At 58.6% G+C, this 23086-nt stretch overlaps 1 protein-coding gene across 1 annotated transcript in view; it reads left to right on the top strand.

Moving 5' to 3' along the window:
- The window catches only part of TG (thyroglobulin), a 158235-nt gene that overhangs the window by 25562 nt on the left and 109587 nt on the right, over positions 1-23086 (top strand). The window contains exons 17-27 of the mRNA XM_054708536.1: positions 192-404; positions 1629-1783; positions 2678-2834; positions 4173-4394; positions 6973-7122; positions 9380-9550; positions 12335-12451; positions 13230-13345; positions 14724-14832; positions 17577-17768; positions 20177-20341. Of these exons, the coding sequence (XP_054564511.1) occupies positions 192-404; positions 1629-1783; positions 2678-2834; positions 4173-4394; positions 6973-7122; positions 9380-9550; positions 12335-12451; positions 13230-13345; positions 14724-14832; positions 17577-17768; positions 20177-20341 (1767 nt within the window). The remainder of the gene's footprint in view (positions 1-191; positions 405-1628; positions 1784-2677; positions 2835-4172; positions 4395-6972; positions 7123-9379; positions 9551-12334; positions 12452-13229; positions 13346-14723; positions 14833-17576; positions 17769-20176; positions 20342-23086) is intronic.

Below are 23086 nucleotides of genomic sequence, written 5' to 3'. Positions count from 1 at the left end.
AGTCCTCTGTGCTCCAGCATCGGGTACAACTGAGAGACGGGCTCATCCAAGAGGAGCGGGGAGGGCGGCGGCCGGCCCAGGCCAGGTCCCAGGGGCCCCACACCCGCAGGCAGGGAAGAGGGGGGGGGAGGCAGGAGCGCCAGCCCCTAGTGCTGGGCAGATGCCCCCAGCGGCCTCTCTCCTGCTCCCAGGCCCGCAGTGCCCGCTGCCGTTCAACGCGTCGGACGTGGCCGGGGGAGTGGTCCTGTGTGAGGCGGCCTCGGGCCCGGGCGGGGCCGCTGTCCAGCGGTGCCGGCTGCTGTGTCGCCGGGGCTACCGGAGCGCCTTCCCGCCGGGGCCGCTGGAGTGCAGCGTGGAGAGGAGACGCTGGCTGTCGCAGCCGCCCCAGCCCCGGGCCTGCCAGCGTGAGTGACCGCGGGGGTGTCTGCCCTGCACCCCGCCCCTCACACTTCCCCTGCCTGCACGGCCTTTCCCTGCGAGCCGGGGGCATCCGGTCCGGAGCAGGAGAGGGGCCCGTGGGGCGTCTCTAGAAGGAGCCCACGTGCTTCCTGGACCCCTTTGCGGCTTCTCTGGAGCTGTCTGCTCCCGGGAGCATGGCCCTCATCTCAGGCTCTGTGGGGATGTGTTGGGGGGAGGACTGTGTCCAGCAGGTGGGGGCTCCATGGCCGTATCAGTCGCTATGGTGGGACAGGCTCACAGCTGCTTGCCGGCCCGAGTAGGACCTTCCGCACCAGCCTCTCCCCCGGGATCCCTCTACACCTGGCAGAGCTGTGGGCCTGTGCCCTCTTTGAATATGGGCACAGCTGCTGTCCTGCCCGCCCGCTGGACCCACTTTCACATGCACCCGTCTGTGAGACGGCACCGGGCTCTGACCACAGCGGCCTTGACAAAGGCTGGCGTGGGTACCCAGCCAGGCAGGGCAGGGGCAGACTCCGGGGCCTGGCACGGGGTCCACTGGGGCTGTGGAAAGGGTGTCTAGGATAGAGACCCCAAACCTCAGACTGTCACAGGCTCTGGGGGGGCTGGCTGAGTGTCAACGGATGGTGTTTGTTGCAAAGCATCCTTGGGATAGAGAGTGCTCTCCAGAAAAAGTTCAAAACGTGATGTTGATACACAAGTGGATCGCCCACCTGACTACAAAAGGGCCCCAGCTGAAACCCAGACCAGGCTGGCGGGAGCGAGGGACGTGGGAGAAGGCAGGGGTGGGTCTCGGACTCCGGACGTGGAACGTAGGGCTGCTGTGTCCAGATGTGCAGGGTGGGCACTGAGCCACCTGAGAGCATGCGTTTCATCTGCGGAGTCTGCTCTCCACCGGCAAAGCCAATGGAGTTGCCCTGTTCGAATGCAAGATAGCGCGGGGGCTTTGCCAGGAGGATTGTCCAGGCCCAGGACGTGGGGCAGCCGGGTGGAGAGGCTGGGGCAGGACCGCTGGCGGGGAGGGGCTCAGTGCCTTCGGAGGCGATCCGTCACGCCAGGACAGACGCATGCAGACTCCGAGGAGGACCGTGCAGACGGCAGTGCTTGCGTGCATGCAGGAGGGTTAGATTTGCAGAGGAAAAAATCAAAGGCCAGGAAGGGATCCCACAGGTCTGTCTGCTGCGTCTGCTGACCCCGACCCGTCCCTGCAGGGCCCCAGCTGTGGCAGACCCTGCAGACCGGAGCCCAGTTCCAGCTCCGGCTCCCGCCGGGCAAGATGTGCAGCGCCGACTACGCGGGCCTGCTGCTGGCCTTCCAGGCCTTCATCCTGGACGAGCTCACAGCCCGCGGCTTCTGCCAGGTCCCGGTGCGTGCCGGCCTTCCCCGCGGCAGGCGGGGCGGGGGCAGGGCTCGGGGTCCTGGGGTCAGAGAGCCTCCGGTGAACCTGAAGTTTGACACTCGATGATTTCACCAGTGGGCAGACCGAGGCTCAGACTGAGAAAGTACATCGGCCAAGGCTAGTTAGGCAGCGGCAGAGGCGGAATCCAAACCCATCTCGTCACTGGATAAACGACCGGCACCCAATGACACCTGCGTGAACACCCACAGCCACTGTCACCTTCATCCTGGCACAGGGAGGGACGTGGCCCAGGGTGCACGCTTGGTGCCAGTCTGTGGCGTGGCAGGTCATGTTGACGGCGTCCTGAGGCACAGGCTGCCCCCACAGAACTGCCCCCCAGGTGCCCGAGCTCCTGTCACCTCTGGGCACCCGCGCTTTGATGGACTAACGTCCCCTGGGGGATATGGAAGCTCTTGGGCTGTTACCCTTTGAAAGAGTGTGATGGGAGCTGGTGTTGAACCCGGACGTGCCCGACACTGTCCTTAGGCCAAACAGGCCCCTCACCATCCATCCACCCACCCTGCCCCGCAGTCACCGATGCTCAGGTTGGGAGGAGAAGCCAGGCTGGGCCTGCTGTGGGCTCCACGAGCCGGCTCCCGCCCAGCCGGCACAGCTCAGTGGTTGAGCTTCGTGGTTCGATTCCCGGTCAGGGCGCATGCCCAGGTTGCGGGCTCGGTCCCCAGTAGGGGGCGTGCAGGAGGCAGCCAATGAATGGTCCTCTCTCATCATTGATGTTTCTCTCTCTCTATCCCTCTCCCTCTCCCTTCCTCTCTGAAATCAATTAAAATGTATTAAAAAAAAAAAAAAAGAAAGCTGGCTCCCTGCTCTGTGTTCTTGAACGGAAGGCGCCTGTCTCCGTAGGTGAAGACTCTCGGGACCCCTGTTTCCGTTCCTGTCTGTGACGACTCGGCGGTGCGGGTGGAGTGTCTGACCCAGGAGCGTTTGGGGGTGAATGTCACGTGGAAACTGCGGCTCGAGGACGTCCCACCGGCCTCTCTCCCCGATCTGCGGGACGTGGGTATGTTTCCCTGCCTCGCTGCCTCGGAGGAGCTATGCAGAGCCTCCGAGTCTCAGTCTCCTCCTCTGTCAAATGGAGCAGGGGGAGCTGTAATCCCTCCCTGTGGGTCTCTAGGGAGGATTATCAGCCTGGCCCCCGGGAGGAGCTAAGTATCAAACAGTGTATAAAAACCAATCCATTTCTGATCAATGGCTTACTAGCGTTCAATAATCTCACCTGGCTCTGTTTCTGTGAACATTTTCTAATTCTCCGCTGGACTTTCTGGGCAGAGAGAGGGGATATAGGTGTGAAAAGGGTGAGAAGGTGGAATTATAAACCTCTGTTGGTTTATTATTCACCTCCTGTCCTCTCCAAATTATGAAACATCTCAGACCACTCACACTATGTAGACCCGTGACTGTGCTTCTAGAACAGGCGGGGACAGTCAGGATGGGTCGTGAGGGTAGAAAGTGAGGAGACGCAGAGGAGGTTGTGTGATAGCCAGACGGTCCGGACTGGCTGGACACGACCTCTGTCCTATGAGAGGAAACTTCTGGAAAAGGTGGCCAGGGTATAACCAGAAGGGAGACGGCATCTCTGCCATTCTGCCGTCCTCGTGGCAACGATCCCCCAGCATCGTGAATGCGGGGTCCCTTTGTCTCCCTCTGGGAAGAGCCTGGATAATGGGGCTGTGCTGGGAGCCGCAAAAGGTGGGGATGATCGTTCCCAGCGTCAGTGAGCTGACTGCGGTTTCCGGCCGCGCTGGCTCTGCGCAGCCTGTTGGAGGCAAGCGCTCCTCGCATGCTGGGGTCCGCCCGGCCCCAGGTGGGGGCTCCTCTGCTTCCAGATAGCACTCCCTTCCCCAGAGGGGGCCTCTCGGTGTGCACGGAGGGGGAGGCTCATTGCCCCCTGCAGGCTCTGCCTTCCCTGCCGTGGCCCCATCGCACACTCTCTCTCCGAATCCTCACCGCCTGCGAGAGAGGCGCGTCCATATTGCAGATGGGGAAACTGAGGCTCAGAGGTGGTGGCTTGCCAAACGGTGCTTATCCAGACAGTGCACCTTAGATCGGCGACTGAAGTCATGGTGTCCTGTCCCGGCGCGGCAGGGAGCAGGTCGCGTGGGCGCCACAAGGAGGGCAGCGCCACAGACCGGGGCTGGAGGGCTCACGGGGCTTCTGACCCCTGTGTGACCTTGGCCAGCCAGCCCTCCTCTCTGGGCCCGTTTCTCCCTTTACCGTGAAACACTAGGTAGTGCCTGGGTCTCCTCTCGGCGTGGATGTCTGGTGGCTCCGCCCCGCATCCTCCCCGGCCCTGGCAGAGCGCCCCGAGGTGACTCCCGCCCCGCCCCGTGTCTTACAGAGGAAGCCTTGGGCAAGGGCCTCGCCGGGCGCTTCGCGGATCTGATCCGAAGCGGCGGGTTCCAGCTGCATCTGGATGCCAAGACGTTCCCCGCAGACACGGCCCTCCGCTTCCTCCTGGGGGACAGCGTGGGCCCCTCGCCCAGGACCCGCTATGGGTGCTTGGAAGGATTCCACCCAGTCTCGGCCCCCAGCGGCGCCGGTCAGGACCCACTGGGGTGCGGTAGGTCCACCCGCTCCCTGGACTGTTGCTTCTGAGCTATGCGAGGCTGCGGGAAAGGGCCCGGCGCTCGGGGAGGGTGCACGTACAGAGCGCAGAATCTTGCATTTCTTTTTTTAAAAATATATTTTTATTGATTTCAGAGAGGAAGGGAGAGGGAGAGAGAGGTAGAAACATCAATGATGAGAGAGAATCATCGATCGGCTGCCTTCTGCGCGCACCACACTGCGGATCGAGCCTGCAACCCGGGCATGTGCTCTGACCGGGAATCGAACCATGACCTCCTGGTTCATAGGTTGAGGCTCAACCCCTGAGCCACACCAGCTGGGTGAATCTTTTCTTATTCAAAAGTCTTTCAATCCCCCACTGTGCGTGGGAAGTCACCACCCATTGGGTAGCAGCTGACACTAGAGGCTCAGATGACAGGACAGAAGGAAGCACCCCGAGGATTGAAGTCCCCCTTCCCCTTGGACGCTGGGGTAGCGCAAGAGCAGGGGGTCGTGTGAAGTGGGGTGGCTTTGTGGGGACAGTGCGCCCGGCTAATGGGCTGGAGAGATAGGCAGCGAGAGAGTGGGAGAGGCCTTAGGGCCCAGCAAGGGGCTTAGACTGGTGTGTGTGTGTGGGGGGGCACCATGAAAGAATTTTAAGTGGGAAAGTGACAGGGCTAGGCCTGGCGTTGCGTGAGCAGGCTAAGGGTGAAGGCCCATTCCGCTTCCTCACAGATCCTGGCTGTCATTGTGGTGCGACTATGGGGCCGCGTGGGCATGGCCAAAAGCTCGAGAAACGTGCAAACTCAACGAGGCCACACGGTCTCATTTCATGGGGGACGGGACGGAGGCCACAGGGGTTTTCTGGTGGTTTTCAGGCTGGGACAGACCTGTATGAAAAGGTGGCCAAGGTACAGTCAGAGGAGCAGGGAGTGCCTGAAGGATGAATCCCCGTTGGTGCCGTGGACTCAAGGGTCTTGGAGGGGACCCACCTGCCAGGGGAGGACGGCGGTCCCCCGGGCACGGTCTCATTCTGACTCTCACACTGGCAAGCTGTGCTTCTGACCCCTGTGTGACCTTGGGCCAGCCAGTCCTCTCCGGGCCTGTTTCTCCCTCTTTACGTGACACACTGGGTAGTGCCGGGGTCACCTCTCGGCGTGACTGACACAGGGTTCCTCTGGGCGGATGAGACTGTGGCCGTCAGCGCCGGAGAGAAAGACACGTGATTCCCCGAGCACGGTCCAGAGGCGCCACTTGCCAAGCAGGCGTGCCCTCCAGCCCAGGTCTGTGGCGCTGCCCTTCCTGTGGCATCCGTGTGGCCACACACCCCCCACCCCGCCAAGCACCAATCTAAGATGTGGGGTGGGCAGCTGGGGCTGGCGGGAAGTTTTTGTTTTCCTTTAGCCATGGCTTTGGAGACCACTTGGAAAAAACAGCCCCAGCTCCGGGGTTAAAACACTAGAGATGATCAACAGCCTGACTCATAGGAGTACTGAAACCCCGCTCTCGAGCGAGGCCGCCGGAAAGCGCACCGCTCAGTTTCCAGGAGGTGTCTGGGTTTCTGATTGACTCAAACGCCGGTGGTGAGCATGCTCTAGAGATAGGAGTTGCTAGGGCAACGCTGGCTTCGCTCTAGCACGCCCCGCACGCACGTCTGCGCTTGCTACTTGGTCAAAGGAAGTCGGTGGCCTCAGTGGGTGCAGGAAAGGCTTTGGTTTGCAGGGAATGGGGCTCAAGTCCAAAGTCACGCAAGTGTTGTGAAGAGAGGAACTTGACCCAGTCTGCCGACCCCAATGTTAGTGCCCCTACTCTGTGCATGTCCAGCCTGTCCTTAACTGTGGGAACTGTTTGCATGGTGACTGATGGTTGGAATTCATCTTCCAGGTGGTTCTCCACTATCACCTCTTCCCTTCATCCACTAAGCTTGATCTCAGTAGCTTCCTTTGCTTTGTTTGGCTTCTCTCTCTCTCTCTCTCTCTCTCTCTCTCTCTCTCTCTCTCTCTCTCTGTTAATCTTCACCCAAGGATATTCCATTGATTTTTACTGAGAGTGGAAAAGAGAGGGAAAGACAGAGAGAAACATCAATGTGAGAGAAACACATCGATCGGTTGCCTCCTGCACCAGGCCTGACCGGGGTTGGGGAGGAGCCTGCAACCAAGGTGCATGCCCTTGACCAGAATCGAACCCGGGACCCTTTGGTCCGCAGGCCGACACTCTATCCACTGAGCCAAAATGGCTAGGTCTGTTTGGCTTTCCTCTTTCCACTCCTTGACTGATCCAAACTCATCACTGCCTCACGATGTTTGCACTTGCCTAGAATCCGTCCTCCTCGATCTTTGCCTGGGGCACTTCTCATCACTGAAGCCACAAGTGTCACCTCTCAGAGGGGCCTGGCTCGCTAGCCTGCCCTCCTCGCTGCTTCCTTCTCTCCCCTCTCTGAGGTTCTGGTCTGACGTCCTCTCACCTGCCATGCCCGTTGTTCAGTGAATGAGTCCCGCACCGGCTGGGGATTTCACACGCACACCCCGCGTGCCGTGAGGTCGGAACTGCTGCAAGTTCTTACCTTGAACACACGTCCCTGCTTATCTTTGCAGTGAAGTGTCCCGAAGGAAGCTCTTTCCAGGACGCGCGGTGTGTGCCCTGTCCTGCGGGATTCTACCAGGAACAGGCCGGGAGCTTGGCCTGCGCCCCGTGTCCTGCGGGCAGAACCACCGTTTCCGCCGGAGCCTTCAGTCGCTCTCACTGTGAGTTCTGAGGGTCTCGCTCGGACACAGAAGCCTGGGGGGCAGTGGGGACACAGCAGGGAGGGAGGCGGATGGTAATTGGAGGCGGATACCGCTTCCCGTGGGGGCTGTCCCGTGTGTGGAGGAGGGTCATGTAGCAGCGCACCGGCCCTTTCCCATTAGAGGTCAGCAGCAGGCCCCCACCCCACCAAGTGGTGACAACCAGACACGTGGCCAGACATTGCCAGGAGTATCTGGTGGGGACGGAACTGCCCACCCCTGACAACCCTTGGGTACACAATGCAATCATCAAAGAGGTCGCCATCTTGGAATGGCTGTACCCCACCCCGACCGAGGCCAGGCGTCTTACCTGTGCCGTCTCACTGAGTCCCCCCAGTTCCCCTTCTGGGTCAACGTGGTAAGCCGAACTTTTACCGATCGGAAGGTTAAGACGCAGAGAAGTCATTTAGCCAAAGTCTGGCCTTTGATCTCGGTACTGATTCCGACACTTATCAGATTGGCAGGCGGAAGACTCTTTCCACCTGCAGGCTTTGCCACTGTGTGGTTCGTGTCCTTTCCCTTGTACGTAGGTCAGGACACTGTGTACGCATGGGCTTCCCGTAGCTCACGTGATTTCATGTGGCCCACTTAGCAGTCACGTGGGCGTCATTGGGTTTCCCCTGGCAAGGACTCATAGCCTGAAATTGTGTCAACAATTTGCTTAAAATCTGAATAATGTGCCCAGCCAGCGTGGCTCAGTGCTTGAGCATCGACCTATGACCCAGGAGGTCAGGGTTCGATCCCTGGTCAGGGCACATGCCTGGGTTGTGGGCTCGATCCCCAGTGTGGGGCGTGCAGGAGGCAGCCGATCAATGATTCTCCCTCATCATTGATGTTCTCTCTCTCTCTCTCTCTCTCTCTCTCTCTCTCTCTCTCTCTCTCCTTCTCCTTTTCTCTCTGAAATAAAAATGAAAAATCTAGTGACAGAATTTGAAAGTAATTAACTGAAAGAGATCAAGTCACCTTCTCTGACCAAGGCAGTTTCCTTGAGCAGAAGAGCAGTGGGAATTCCAGGAGGCAGGAGGGATTTCCTAGACGGGGGCGGCCATTCCTCTGGAGGAGTCTTCCCCAGGAGAGGGGTCCCCGACATTGCCCTCCTTGTGCACACGCTGGTGCATCCACTGTGGTTGAGGGCGACCTCCCGTGCTGTCACCGCTGGAGGGACGCTCTCTTACAAGGGGGTCAGCGTCATGTACTGGCCCTTGTTAATGAGGGGGTGCTACCAAAATAGCAGGAGTGGAAGGGAGGGAGGGAGAGGGAGAGAGGGAGAGAGGGAGAGAGGAAGAGAGAGAGAGAGAGAGAGAAACATTGAGTGAGAGAGAGACATCAATTGGTTGCCTCCTGCACGCACACAGACCAGGGGTGGGGTTGCAACCTGCAACCCAGGTACGTGCCCTTGACTGAGAATCAAACCTGAGACCCCTGGGTGCGCCGGCTGATGCTCTAACCACTGAGGAACATTGGCCAGGGCGATGCATATACCTACTTTGTAATTAGAAATCACAATGTCACAGTGGGGGCGACGCTGGGGTGCAAAGGGAGCAAAACCAGGTCAGGTCCCTGCCCTCTTGGAGCGTCGACTGAGTGGGAGGCAGACAGTGGTCAACGATCCATTCACATGGACCCACGGGAGGAATAACCGTGATAGGGGAGTGTGTAACCGTGGGACGTCAGGGGGTAGGGGCTGCCCCTGTTGGGGGGCGGGGGTGGGTGAGGATTGACTTGAAAGCCAATGAGCTGTGAGGAGTGAACTCGCTGAAGGCTGGGGAGAGCTGAGCGCCAGGAGAAGAACCAGCAGAGCAGGGCCTGGGTGTGAGCAAATGGCACGACCGAAGGTGGTGCGTGCACGCCTGGCGATGAGTGCAGAGATCGAGGGAGCTCAGGGCCCATGTGCAGAACCAGAGGGTGGGGCCAGGCCTCAGGGGTCTAGTGGCCCAGCAGAGAGCCTGGGCATCATATATGGGTCAGGGCAGAGTCACTGAGGAGTGATGAGCTAGGCAAGCATGTCAAACTCACGGCCGGCCAGCCGCATGCCTCCTTTATTTAAACAAGGTATGCGGCCCGTCGGCCGCGAGTTTGACATGCTTGAGCTAGAGGGTGTGTGGCTCAGATGTGTGACGTGGCTGTGATCAGTGATTGGGAGCCTGGCATCTGGGGGGAGGAGACCCCAGAGGCACGCCATCGACCGTCCAGCGTTGTGTCCGTCTCTCGGTGGCAGGCGTCACTGACTGTCAGAGGAACGAGGCCGGCCTGCAGTGTGACCGGGACGGCCGCTACCGCGCCAGCCAGAGGGACGGGGACAGCGGGAAGGCCTTCTGTGTGGACGACGAGGGGCAGAGGCTGCTGTGGTCCGAAACGGAGGCCCCGCTCACGGACTCCCAGTGTCTGAGTATGTGCGGCCCTTAAACAGCGCGGTGCTGGGGCGGGGAGCTCTCCAGGGCTTTCTAGACGGGGAGAGAGACGCATTTGTCTCCAACTGTTCGCCAACGAAATTTTTTAATCTGTGTCCAAGCTGGAAGACCAGTAGTGAGATGAACAAATGCCCCTCACTTAGATCCGACAATCTTTTGTTCTCTGCCTTGTATCTTTCCTCTCTGGAAAGTAAGTTTTAGGCACCATGAAACCTCACCCCTAAGCGCCTGTGACTGAGGAGAAATGAACTGTGAGCATTCACCTGCGAAGCTTCCTTGGTTGTTCTGTGGGCAGCTTGCCTCCAGAGAGCTGGTCCGCATTCCTCCCTCCGGGGGATGTGGTGGGGAAGACTTGAGGGCCAGGCCCGGTTCCATGATTTCCTCGCTGGGTGACCCAGGGCAAGTTGCTCAATGTCTCTGGTCCTCAGTCCCCACAGTGGCCTCCTGTCTGCCTCCTGAGACACGGTGAAGGTCACGCCATCCTTTGAAGACGACAAACATGCCTGGAGCGGTCCCCTGGGCCAGGCACAGGCCCTCCGGGAGATAAGGGGGGGAGAGCCTGGGAGCTGGCAGAGGTCCACGATGCTCGGTGCGATGGCTGTGGGGTCAGAACTAGTTCAATCCCAGGGCAGTCCTTGCCAATGGGGGTGGCAAGGCTGCTGGGTGGGCGAGCTGGGTGCGTTAGCGATGACGAGCCGACCACAGGGAGTCAGTCTCTCGGGATGATGAGCAGGCTCAGCGCTAGTTGCCTGGTTTCCTCGTCTGTGACCCAGGGAGCAGGTGAGACAGCCTGCAAGGTCCCTTCATCCAGCCCCCCCTCTGTCTTCACCCTGAGCCCCACCTTTCTGGGGGCCCTTCTGCTGCTTGAGGCCGTGGCTTCCCTTGGCACACCTGGGCACAAGCCCTGGCCACCAGTCACGTAAGTGTCTGTGCAAGGAGAGCGAGGACATACGTGCGCTCACTGTGCGCCAGCTCCCGTGCCAGGCATGATGTAGGCCATCACGTGGGAACCTCGCAGGGCGGCGGGCAAGGGGTTGAAATAGCGCCCCCGGTCGTTTCGTTGAAAAACGTGAGGCAACGCGTGTTTCAGTGGCGTCTCTTCAGCACATTGAACTGGCGCGCGCCTCACTCTCAAACCCGTTCTTTCCGTTACACAATCTGCTTCTACCCGGATTGCTCTGCCTCCGTATTAAACACGCCCGCACATGCACACACGCACACACAGTACATGCAGGCGCGCACGCTTGCACACACAGCCAGCCAGCTCTCCAGCAAAGTTGCTGCAGCTGATAACAAAACACACCTGGGAAAACTCAAGTGCGGAAATTTCATTTTCTAAGGCTCAGAACAATCATTTCCTTCTCCAGTAAAAATTTCATTTTCTAAGGCTCAGAAAAATAATTTCCTTCGCCCCCCCCGCCCCGGACCCCCGCCCCGAGTCCCAGGAGCTGTGTGCAGTGGCCCCGAGGCTACATGGCGAATCCAACGAAAGTCACTGCTTTCCACGATCCCGGGAGGCTTGAGCGATCAGGAGGGTGGGCCCTTGCCGCCCTGCACACCCGGGCCCTGGGGGTTCCCGGCCACCCGGGACCCTCACCTAAGGGCTTGCATCTGACCCGCAGCCCTCTTTGCCTCCCTGTCCGCGGATCGCAATGTGCACTTTGCAAAGCGTCTCTTGTTTGTTCTGCCCTGTGTTCCTGGGGCAGAAAGGGCAGCTGGGTAAGTGGCCCCAGCAGCCGCCATCAGGGGCAGCTCAGCTTCGCCAAGTTCAATGCGCCTCCCTGGGGGACGGCTTAGGAAGAGCCTCCAGGCTGATCCTCCCCATCGCGTCCTGGTTCCGTAGGCAGAGCCCAGAGCTAGGCGTCCCCTCCGGTCTGCAGGGGGGTTCCGTGTGCAGGAGCCGCCCCCCCCCCCCCCCGCCATGTCCGCGTGCCTTCTCTCACACCCCCTTCGCTTGCCTCGAGGGGAGCTTTCTCGTTGGAAGGGACACCGCAGTCTCATTTTTGAGGCTCTTGTCCTCGTGAAGAAGCAAAGGGCATGGAGTTTAGCTGCATCGCTTCCCAAGCAGGTGCTCGGCCCGCTCTCCGCCCGCCCCACGCTGCGCCCTGCACCGCAGGCCTTGTTTTCTTGGGAAACCACGACGCCTTATAAGCGTGGTTTCTCACTTGGCGAAGGCTGAGCTCCAAGGCCCGGAGCCTTTCCCTCCCTCGTCTGGTCCCGGCGCGCAGACCCGAGCCCCGGTGGGTGCCGGCAGCTCGAAACGCAGGTGTGACGCGCCGTTCAAACCAGCACCGTCGGGAAGGCACCCGAGCCCCGTGCCAGGCTTTCAGATTTACACGTGCCCTAGGCACACGTGCCCACCGTCTTTCACAAACCACCTGCCTCTTTCCGGGAAGAAGTGAAGTTGTGTTACGGAAAGAAAACGTCCAAGCAAGGAACTGTGAGATCAGGACTCAAAGGGCACGGTAGGGAACCCCGCTGAGAGACAATCTGCGATGAGAAAAAATGAGTGGTGAGGACGAACGTAAACTCCATTTGCTCGCTTTTCTCCTTCCTTCCCGACAACGAGGCGGGACCTGAGACCTAAGTTTGAGCTCTCGGTGCTCCTAGGAGGCCGCGTGCGGGACCACCTCCGAGGGAACCCTCTCCCTGGGGCATGCCCGTGGCCCAGGGCCGGGGCAGCGAGGTGACCGCTCGGCCAGCGCTCTTTTTGGCTTCCACCCTCCAGAGTCCGACTTCATACATTGCGAATTTCCTTTCAGTGATGCAGAAATTCGAGAAGGTCCCGGAATCGAAGGTGGTCTTCGACGCCGAGGTTGCCGCGGGAGTCAGGTCCCAAGTTCCTGGCTCTGAGTCCCCCCTGGCGCAGTGCCTGGCAGGTGAGGGGCGGGCATGGGGGCACCTGGAGAATGAATGGTGTGCAAACCTGCTCTCGCAAGACAAGTCGAACAGAACCGCTGAAACTAGCGTGAAAACATACACTTCAGCCCCAACGCTTTGGAGTCCGTTGATCCCCCCTCTCCCCGAGGTGCATTTAACGCATCATTTCCCTGAAGAGCTTATAGGGCACCTACTATGTGCCAAGAGCAGTGGGACGCTAAAGGTTAGGGGACACGAGTTCCTTCTAGAACTGCATGTCCAGGTGGGGTGACACATCCGTCTATTTTATTTTACTTATTTTTAAAATATAATTTTATTGATTTCAGAGAGGAAGGGAGAGGGCCAGAGAGATAGAAACATTGATGAGGGAGGAACATCATTGATCGGCTGCCTCCCGCATACCCCACACTGAGCATTAATCCCATGACCCAGGCATGTGCCTTGCCCAGAAATCGAACTGTGACCTCCTGGTTCAGAGGTTGACACTCAACCCCTGAGCCACGCTGGCTGGGCCACATTTGTCTATTTTAACAGCGAGGCCAGAGAGGGGTAATAACAGCCGCCATTTATTTATTGAGCGTGGGTCTGTATAAGGATTATTTCATAATCCTGCAAGCATCGTGAATAGTCATTGGTGTCCCATGCTGCAGGTGTGTGTGTGTGTGTGTGTGTGCGCGGTGTGCGTGTTTGGGCGTGTTTGGGAGTGTTGGGGCAGGGTGTCCGTCTGTCCTCATATCACATGGCGGGACAGGCGCTGACGGTCCCTGGTGCTTGCAGGCTGTGCCTCGGACCAGGCCTGCAGCTTCCTCGCAGTGTCCATGGTGGGGCCAGACGTCTCCTGTGACGTCTACGCTTGGACAAGTGACAGCATCGCCTGCACAGCTTCTGGTCAGGTGAGTCCTGGCCGCCTCTCAGCCTCTCAGCCTCTCGTCCGTCCGTCTGTCAGACACACGCTGGTGGAACTCACGCCGGGCTGGTGAGGTGACGGGATGAGTGTCCATGGCCGCTCCTTGTTGCCTCCGTGTCTTCAGAGAGATGAGACTTTGGGGAACGGAGGCAGCACAGACCTGCTGGTGATGGAGCTGCCACAACGGGCGCTCCTCTGAGCAGCAGCGTGTCCGGACCCGAGAGGCACAAGAGAATTTCGGTGCCGAGCCCCCGCCCCCGTTCCCCACCAGCTTACCCAGCGGGCCGGCTGGGCACTGCATGCCCCTGGCCCTTGTCCAGAGCCCTCTGTCCCTCGGAGTCCTAGACCCTGGCATTCCTTTCCATTGTGGAAGTAAAGCATGGCCGTGGCTTACAAAGGGAAAAGTTAAATCTTCGTTAGACCCTGCGAAACGGCTGTTTCTGTAGGCGAGAGCTGGTAGAGTGTGGGCAATGCCATGGCTACCATGGGTGAGGGAGGCAGGCGGGTGTGCAGGGGAGCCCCCTCCCGTCTCCTAACCACTCGGCCCTCCGCACACAGGCAGACGGCATTTCGCGCTCCAGCCCCTGTGCACCCGTCCAGAAACGTCCCGTGTTTATAAGCGTCTAAGTTTGTTTACATGCTAACATTTTATAATGCACATTTTTCTCCCCTGTACTTTAATAATTAACCTTGTTCTTTTAAAAAAAATCTATTTTTATTGATTTCTGAGAGGAAGAGGGAGAGGGAGAGAGAAACATCAATGATGAGAGAGAACCATTGATCGGCTGCCTCCTGCACGCCTCCCACTGGGGATCGAGCCCACAACCCGGCCATGTGCCCTGACTGGGAATGGAACCGTGACCTTCTGGTTCATAGGTCGATACTGAGCCATTGAGCCTCATTGGCCGGGCGACCTTGTTCTTTTAATGACACACCCCAGTCTGTCCTGTGGATGCCCACGCTTTACCTTGCATTGGCTGAGGACATTGGTTGGCAGTTCTGCCACATCACCTGCAGTGGGCCATTGCATGCCCTGCGCCCATGCCCCTTACTCCCGTGGGAGTGTGCGTTCATGAGTGACAGCTGGAGGCCCATGGAGGGGACCCCCCTGAGTGTTAGCTCTTTCCAGCTCCCCGGTCTCAACAGAACCACCTGTCCCTCCCCTGGAATTCCCCTGGAATGACCTGTGTCTGTAGCTGGCATTGGGGCTGCAGCTGACTGCTCACATGTCTGCGTCAATAGACTGGGAGGGGAGAACGGAGAACATGGAAATGCAGGCCGCGGGGGCCTCGCCGTGTTGGGCTCTGCCACCTGTCTGTGGAACGGCTGGCACGGGGCGATAATGCAGCCTCTTTCACCTCCAGGAGCAGGGCGCGGCGGGGAACGCCCAGGCCACCGGCTTTGGAAGCCTCAGGTGCCAGGTGAGGGTCCCGCCCAGGGGCCAGGACTCCGTGGCCGTGTATCTGAAGAAGGGTGAGTGTGGCCGGACGGGGGGCCCAGACTGCTTTCCAGCAGGCACACTCGGGGGGATGGGGGGCAGGGGCCAGACTGCCCCCACACTGCCCGAGCCCCACTTCCCTGCCTCGCTCCTTTGCTTCCCGGGCAGACGTGTCCAGGCTGAGCATCTGACAGGCACCTGCTGAGGGCTGGCCATGTCATTTCCCTTTTCACCCTCACCTGAGGCATTTTCTCCACTGAGTTTTAGAGAGTGTGGAAGGGAGAGGAAGAGACAAACACCCATGTGAGAGAGACACATGGATTGGTTGCCGCCCACATGCCCCTGACCAGGGCCAGGAGCCAGCAACCGAGCTATGTGCCCTTGACCGGAATCGAACCCGGGACCCTTCAGTCCACGGACCGACACTCCACCCACTAAGCCAAACCGGCTAGGGCGACAGGTCGTTTTCCTTTGCACCCTCATGTCTGATCCTCAGCACAGGCCCGCGGGGCCTGGGAGTCATTCCCGGGCGAGAAACTGAAGCGCAGGGCGGACACAAAGGCTGTGGGCAGAACCACGGAGCCCAGACTGTGTGCCCCGCCCAGCCCCCGAGGCGGCCTGTGATGTGGGGGCACCTGGGCTGCGGGCTCCTGCAGCTGCCTGGCCCGGGCCTTCCCACCCACGGAGCTTCACTCCCCCCGCCCCCACCCCCGTGTCCCTTTCATCTCTGCCCTCCGGGAAGTGGTCAGCCCGCCTCGCCGCCACTGGCTGGGGACCAGGAGACAGCCGCGGGGACCTGAGCAGGGATGGGTGGGATGAGGATGGCAGGCGTGCTATACTGGTAGGTCCGTAACGCAGGGCAGGTGGCCTGGCTCCCAGCTTCAGACCTGGGCTGCAGACAGCTTGCAGCACGTGGGGACGGGGCCACACTCAGGCCCAGAGCCTCGCCTGACCTCGCTCCTCAGCAGGGACAGCGTCTTTGTCTCCTGTCTCCAGTCCTTCTCCCACCGCTGCCTCCGTCCTGCTAGATGGGGCTCCCCCGGGGGGCCTGGCGCCCCGAGAGCTCGGGCGTCTCTGATCCACCGCCAGGGTTTCCGGACTTTCTGCCCAGTGTTTATCCCAATTATACTCACTGTTCATCTTAAACATAGCAAAGCAGGGAGGTCGTTTGCTAAAAAGAAAACAAACAAAATACAACAAGCAGCCCCTCCCGAAAAGTCAGTTTAAAACTATTCCGTGGCCTTGTACCACGGTTTTCACAAATCCAGTTCTATTTCTTGTTAAGTGTTGGCTATATTTTCTCTCCTCCTCCTCTCCTGAAAGTTTAGACTTTGGGGGAAATTGTGACGTTTCCTTGCTGCCAAACCAATCAAGGGCAGACTACTTTTTTTGTTTTGTTTTGTTTGACTTTTTAAAACATTTTTATTTTTAAGCAGCAAAGGCAGAGAGCCAGCCCTGCCGGGTGGGGAGGAGGAGGAGGGTAACCGGGGCCTGGCTGCAGAGCCCTGCTGTGGTCAGGAGCGGCACTGTACCCGCACCTTCTGTAAAGTGGGAATGCACTGTCCCAGCCGAGGGAGAGGACACATTTCGGAGTGTCTCTGGCACAGTCTGTGTCACGCACACCCACTCGCACGCCTGAGCTTGCGTGACCTGGAAGACGGGATAGCTTGACGTGTGGTTCGGAACCACCCTCTGTCTGCACCCACCTAAGTCCGCAGCCTTGAACCTGGAGGGGTGGCTGTGGGTTTCTCAGAATCAGAAGACGGTGCTCGAAGGTTCCTTGGAGACTGTGTGGCCCAATCCCCCCATTCACGGATGAGGTCAAGAAAGAGGGAGCATCCAGTGGAACCCGGGACCTCAGGGCATGATCTCCCCGCCTCTTAAAGGCTTCCCACCCCTGCTCCACTGCCTGGGACTGGACCATCGTGGGGTTCCTGCTGCACTGGTGCGTCCCAGGAGGACTCACTGAGCACCCGCAGTAGGATACCCACGTGGCAGGCACTGTGGGTGCAGCTGTAAACAGCACAGACGGAATGGCTGATTGATCCAGATGCCCTAGCTGGTTTGGCTCAGTGGATAGAGCATTGGCCTGGGGACTGAAGGGTCCCAGGTTCAATTTCAGTCAAGGGCACGTGCCCGGGTTGCAGACTCCATCCTCAGTGTGGGGCATGGAGGAGGCAGCTGATCAATGATTCTCCCTCATCATTGATGTTTCTCTCTCTCTCTCCCTCTCCATTCCTCTCTGAAATCAATAATAAAATATATTTTAAGAAACAATAGCAGGCCTAGCCGACTTGGCTCAGTGGATAGAGCATCAGCCCACGGACTGAAGGGTCCAGGTTCAATTTTGGTCAACAGCACGTACCTCAGGTGCAGGCTCTATCCCCAGCCCTGGTCGGGGCACATGCAGGAGACAACCCATCGATGTGTCTCTCTCACATTGATGTTTCTCTCTCTCTGTCTCCCTCACTTCCACTCTCTAAGAATCAATGGAAAAATATCCTCAGGTGAGGATTAACAACAACAAAAACAAACAAACAAAAAATAATAGCAAACGTCAGCTCTCCACGCACCGCCTTTAGGCCCGCCACGGTGTCATGGCTGTTTGTCCCGGTCTGTGGGCTCCCGGGCCACCTCCCTGCACAGGCACATCCGGCCTTTCCTGGCACAGAGAGGATCGCAGCACGGACCACCTGCTGCCACTACTGGCCAGTGCACCTTGGTCAGCCCTGCATTGTTTTAAACATTAAAAAATAAAATTGTTCTGCCTCTTCCCCAGGCCAAGAATTCAGCACGAGAAGCCGGAAAAGCTTTGAACGAACCGGTTTCCAGAACGCGCTCTCCGGGATGTACAGCCCCGCCGTGTTCGCGGGCCCGGGGCCCAGTCTGACGGAGGCGCACCGCTTCTGCCTCCGCGCGTGTGACCGGGACGCGTGCTGCGATGGCTTCGTCCTCACCCAGGTCCAAGGAGGTAATACCGATGACAGCCGTGGTCTACAGAGGACAGGGAGGGCGTGGGGTCACCGGTCTCGACAGGGACAGATAGTATTCGCCCTAAACGGGCCACTCTGATCCCACTCCCGTCTCCAGGAAGAGCCGGGAACCTGGGAGTCGAACTGAATTCCTCGCCCACCGCCCTTCCCTACTTCGTCACTCCCACTTCTTGCTGCTGCTTTCTTATTGCATAAGTCCATCCTCACCGCTGCTGTCCATCATCGGACTGTATTGTGTTGTTTTTTTGCCAGCGGTGCCACTCTTCATTGCTCTCTCACCCCAACCCCAGTGCTGGTCCCCCTTCCTCAAAGTCAGGCTGTGCCACTCTCAGCCCTCCTCAGCCTTCCTCCTCCTGAAACGTGAGCGTGTCTCTTGTTGGTGTATCCAAGCTCGCATGTGCATTTCTCTGGTGGATTAAAACGATGACACGATGAGATAGCCTTGTGTCCTCGCCCCTGGGAGGGGACTGAAGACGCTGAGTTTAGCTCACAGCGACTGGCAGTGGCTCAAGGAGAATGTGTTGCTGGAGTGGCGGGGCGGGAATCTGGCCTGGAGTAAGTGCAACCCTAGAGTTCCTTGTAGGTGCAATGCTCTGTGGTCATATGATGGGCGTTCATGTTAGTGTTTAGATAAGCAACAGATAAATAGATAAAGGATAGATGATAGATATATAAATAGATAGATGATAGATGATAGGTAGATGATAGATTGATACATAGATGGATAGATGATGATAGATGATAGATACATAGACAAATAGATGATAGATAGATGATAATAGACACAAGATAAAAAGGTAGATATACACATGTGCACATGATCACACACATGTATATAGCATGTCTTTATGAGCACATATTTAGAGACACTGCGTTCCAAGCTGGGGAGCCCCCTGCCTGCTCTGGCCTGCGTGTCTTTTCGGAGGACACGGCTCCGCAGACTCGGTTGCTCACCAGACCGTGTGATTGCCAGCCGGAAAGGCTGACTTCACCCTCCGGAGGAGCCCAGGTGGAGGAGTGATTTGTTCCGCGGAGCCGGGGGCCCACAAACCCTTTTCCATGTGTTTCTGGCCGGCGGCCTGCTGGCTGCTCCCGCCGAGTGTCACCTGGGACCTGAGACTGGCGGGGAAGCGATGCTGTCTTGGAGACAGACCCGAAACCCAGGCCGGTGTCGCTCCCAGTCTCGTCCAGCAGCCAGATGTGGGGCTGTGACTGTACAGCGTTGGCTGGACCTGCCGACGGCCAGGAGCAGAACCCGATCCGTCCTCGCCCCGCAGCCTGCAAAGTCACTTAACTTGTGGGTGGATCCCCGCCTGCCCCTTCCCTCCGTCCCCTCCAGCCCAGCGACACCCCAGCCTCCCCCCACTCCAACCCTCAATGGCTTCATTCCCACTGATCGTTACTAATGGAAATTCCCGATGCTTCCAGACCTGCATTTCAGCAAGGCTGCTTGGGAGTGGGGTTCAGAGGGACTCCGAGGCCCCAGGTACACACGAGTGCAATGGAAACTGGCAATAGGCTCAGCAAAGTGACCTCTGACCTCTGGCCCCACCTCTCAGACACTCGGAGTTCTCGTTGACACACTAACGAAGGTGGGGAACCTTTTTATCTGCGAAAGGCCACTTGGATATTTATAACATCATTCACGGGCCATACAAAATTGTCAACTTAAAAATTAGCCTGCTGTATTGGGCCAAATATTTAAAAAAATATTTTTTTAATTGATTTCAGAGAAGAAAGGAGAGGGAGAGAAAGATAGAAACATCCATGATGAGAGAGTCATTGATTGGCTGCCTCCTGCACGCCCCACACTGGGGATGGAGCCTGCAATCCGGGCACGTGCCCTGACCAGGAATCGAACCGCGACCTCCTGGTTCACAGCTCGACACTCAACCACTGAGCGCCGGCTGGGCTGGACCAAACATTTAATTAGCTCACCCTTAATGCCGTGGCAGGTCCAGGCCAAATGCTATCTCGGGCCTCACATGGCCCGCAGGCCGGACGTCCCCCGCCCCTGGGAGTCTGGCACCTAGAGGAGCAAGCGGCACGGTGTCTCTCCCGAGGCCTGAGAGCCGAAGGAAAGAGGCACCGGCCTCTGCTGATTCCTTGTCTGTGGCTTGACTGGTGAGAGGGACAGCGAGGCGGGCAGACGCCCTCCCAGCTCTCCGCAGGCTCTTCCTGCCCCGCCCCGGGGAATGTGCCAGTGGAGACAATGGCACGGCCACCAGGGAAGAATGACCCCGTTTAACACCGGCTCCTGGGTTCCAGCTCCCTGTCCACCTGAGGGATTGTCCCCTGGCCTCTCCCAGCCTCTCGGGCACAGAGGCCAGGCTCCGAAGGGGCCTCTTCCCATCACACCAACCTCTCTCCTCTCCTGACCCCGCAGGTCCCATCCTCTGTGGCCTGCTGAGCTCCCCCGACGTCCTGCTTTGCCATGTCCAAGACTGGAGGGACCCCGCCACAGCCGCGGCGACTGCTACCTGTCCCGGGGCGACCTCCGGCCAGGGGAGCCGCCGGGGGACACTGCTCCTGGGCGGCCAGGAGTTCCAGAGTAAGTGGCCTCCTGCCCGCGTTCCTTCAGGACGAGTGTCCTCCCCGGCGAGGGTCGCTGCTGCTCTCCTAGGAGCCCTCTCCAGACCCCGAGGAATTCGTGCTTCTGCTGAGAATCTGGGCCCGAAATGCTGCATCAGCACCCACGGGGCCTGGCAGCCGCTTCCCTTAAGGCTGCAGGTTGGCGGAGCGAGGCCGGCTCACTCGTGCACCCCAGGGCCCATGGCAGTGGGCTGGGCTGGTCGTGGCGGGGGTGGCCTGGCCCTGCCTCGCGGCTCTCCCGTCCCTCTCCTGTAGATGGCAGGAACAGGAGGACCAGGAAACAAGCCGGGTCTCCGGAGGGCGAGGCTTGGATCTGACAGTCACCCCGAGAGCACATGGCGGAGGGGAGTCCAGGCGTGGGAGGACCCCCAGGTCCTTTCGTGGCCGGCACCTCACAGTCTGGGCAAATGTGTGACTGCAGAGGGGTGGAGACCTGCAGGCAAAAATGCCATCTGTCCCCATTCTGCAGCTGAAGAAACTGAGGCGCGCAGACGTGAGGGCTTCCCAAGGCCTCAGAGCTTGTAGACAGAGGGCTGGGTCTGAATTAGCCCTTGAGGGGCGTATGGAGTGTTTGAAAACACACGGTAATAATATTAGGGGACATGACACTCCTTTAAAAACCCTGCCATTGTTTTCTGTGACGTTTTAAGAGCTGGATTGTGCCTTATTAATTTTTGGTTTTACACCCTCGAGCGTACAGCCCAGCCCAGAATATCATGGGGTGCGCCTTTCCCAAAGCCTGGAGGAGGGATCACCGAGTTCGGCGGAATTCCACGACGCTTAGTTTCTTCTGGGGGCGAAGAAAACCCAACCGCTCATTTATGTGACGGATCATGGACATGTGGTACCGATTATTCTGTGAGGTAGCCCAGGATGGAAAGGAGCATTTGAAGAAAGACGTGGGATATACTCATGGGCAATAAATCCACAGTGAATTGCTTAACACGGAGCATGTGCTTGGTGCGTGCCCAAGAAGCGAAGAATGTGCCCTCGTCTGGCCTCCTGGGAAGGGCTGTTACCCAAGGACTTTTGGAGTCTGGGGTTTTGGGGTTTGGTGTATGTGCATATTTGGGGTGCAGTCAGAATTTTACGAAGGATGTCCTTTGATGGGGATTTCAGGCAGCCCGAGGCATATTCCAAACTGGAGGTTGGAGCTACCAGCATATTCTACTGCAAGATTTAAAGGGCTGCCTGTCCGGTGTGGCTCAGTGGTTGAGCGCTGACCCATGAACCAGGAGGTCAAGGTTCAATTCCCGGTTGAGGCACATGTCTGGGTTCCTGGGCTTGAACCCTAGTGAGGGGCCTGTAGGAGGCAGTCGGTGGATGATTCTCTCTCATCATTGATGTTTATGTCTCTCTCTCCCTCTCCCATCCTCTCTCTAAAATCAGTGAAAACATATTGAAAAGAAAAGACTTGAAGGGCTGCGGGGAGAAGGGGACAAATGGTCCAGGAAAATGGGGGCTGGGGAGGGGGGGTTCGGGTGTGAGTTGCAGAGATGAGCTGGGAGGTGTGTGAACAGCCATGAGGAGGAAGTTGCGGGGCTCATGCACCCACCCATTTCTGTTTACGCTTTGTGCCGGGGTTGACCTGGGCCTCAAGTAGGAACCCACGCAGGGTCTGCATCTCCTCAATTTCCAGGGGCATGTCTGGATGTTTTCAACTGTTAGGTGTTGGCGGGATTGATCTTCCTATTTCCAAGAAAAATGGCTTAGCGAGCTCTGGGACGGCATATGGCTCACTTCCGACAATGGCCTGGAGTGTAAAGGAATGAGAAACAGGCCGGTTCCACGTCCCCCACTGCCCGCAGCGACTTGAAGCTCGACGGGGCCGACAGGCCTTGGCAGCCGCGCTCCAGGTTCGCCGGGAGTTTCAAAGGCTCCCTGTGGCTGAGCGACGCTGAGCCTCCGGCAGATGGCGGGTGCTCCCCCGCACGGGGTCTGCTTTGCATCAGCGACTGTCACTCTCTCGGGCGCTGGGAGCTGGGTGGAGAGACTTACAATCGTCCCTCATCATTGGCACCAGATGTCCCCGGAGCAGATGTCTGATGGGTGCCTACAAGCAGGACGCCCCTGTTGGCTCTTTACAATGTCACTGATTGCGGGTCACCGTGCGCTTCGCACTAAGTGGACTCAGGACAAGGTTGATTTGGGAAGAAATACAAGAGAGACCTGGGGCGGTGATGCAGGAGGAGAAGGCAGCCGGTGAAAGGTGCACTCTGAACCCGGGGGAGTCTGGCCTGGAGTCCTGCCCAGCTCAGGACTGTGGATTCCATAGCCACGCAGATTCAGCACGTGACCTCCACAGAGGGTGGTTAAGACCCCACAGCCCCCATCAACCTCAGGAGCCAGGCTCCATGCCAAACCCCAAAGCCCTGACCGTGTCCGTGAGCCTGCAGCCCTGATTACGGAGCCAGTGCTGATGACTCAGAGTCGGCAGGCCTGTCTGGGGGACAGGGACGTCCTAACCCAGCCGTCGTGGAAAGAATGCAAGGGTGTCTGGACAGGCAAAGCCATCCACCTGAAATATTGCTCAGCAGGGGATAGGGGGATGGGGATGATGGTTGCTTGGGCTCTAGCTACCCTGTCACGATCAGTGACATCGAACCAGGGACGTGTGGGGTGTGGAGACAAGGTCAGAAGTCTGCCTTCGGAAAACGAATTTGGTGGCGGATGGACGTGGGCCCTGCATTGACTCCGTGGCTCC

This window comes from Eptesicus fuscus, chromosome 19 (genome assembly GCF_027574615.1).
Source record: "Eptesicus fuscus isolate TK198812 chromosome 19, DD_ASM_mEF_20220401, whole genome shotgun sequence".
NCBI classification, from domain to species: Eukaryota; Metazoa; Chordata; class Mammalia; order Chiroptera; family Vespertilionidae; genus Eptesicus; species Eptesicus fuscus.
The sequence above is the reverse complement of the archived record's forward strand: the minus strand, read 5'-3'. Positions and strand labels throughout refer to the sequence as shown.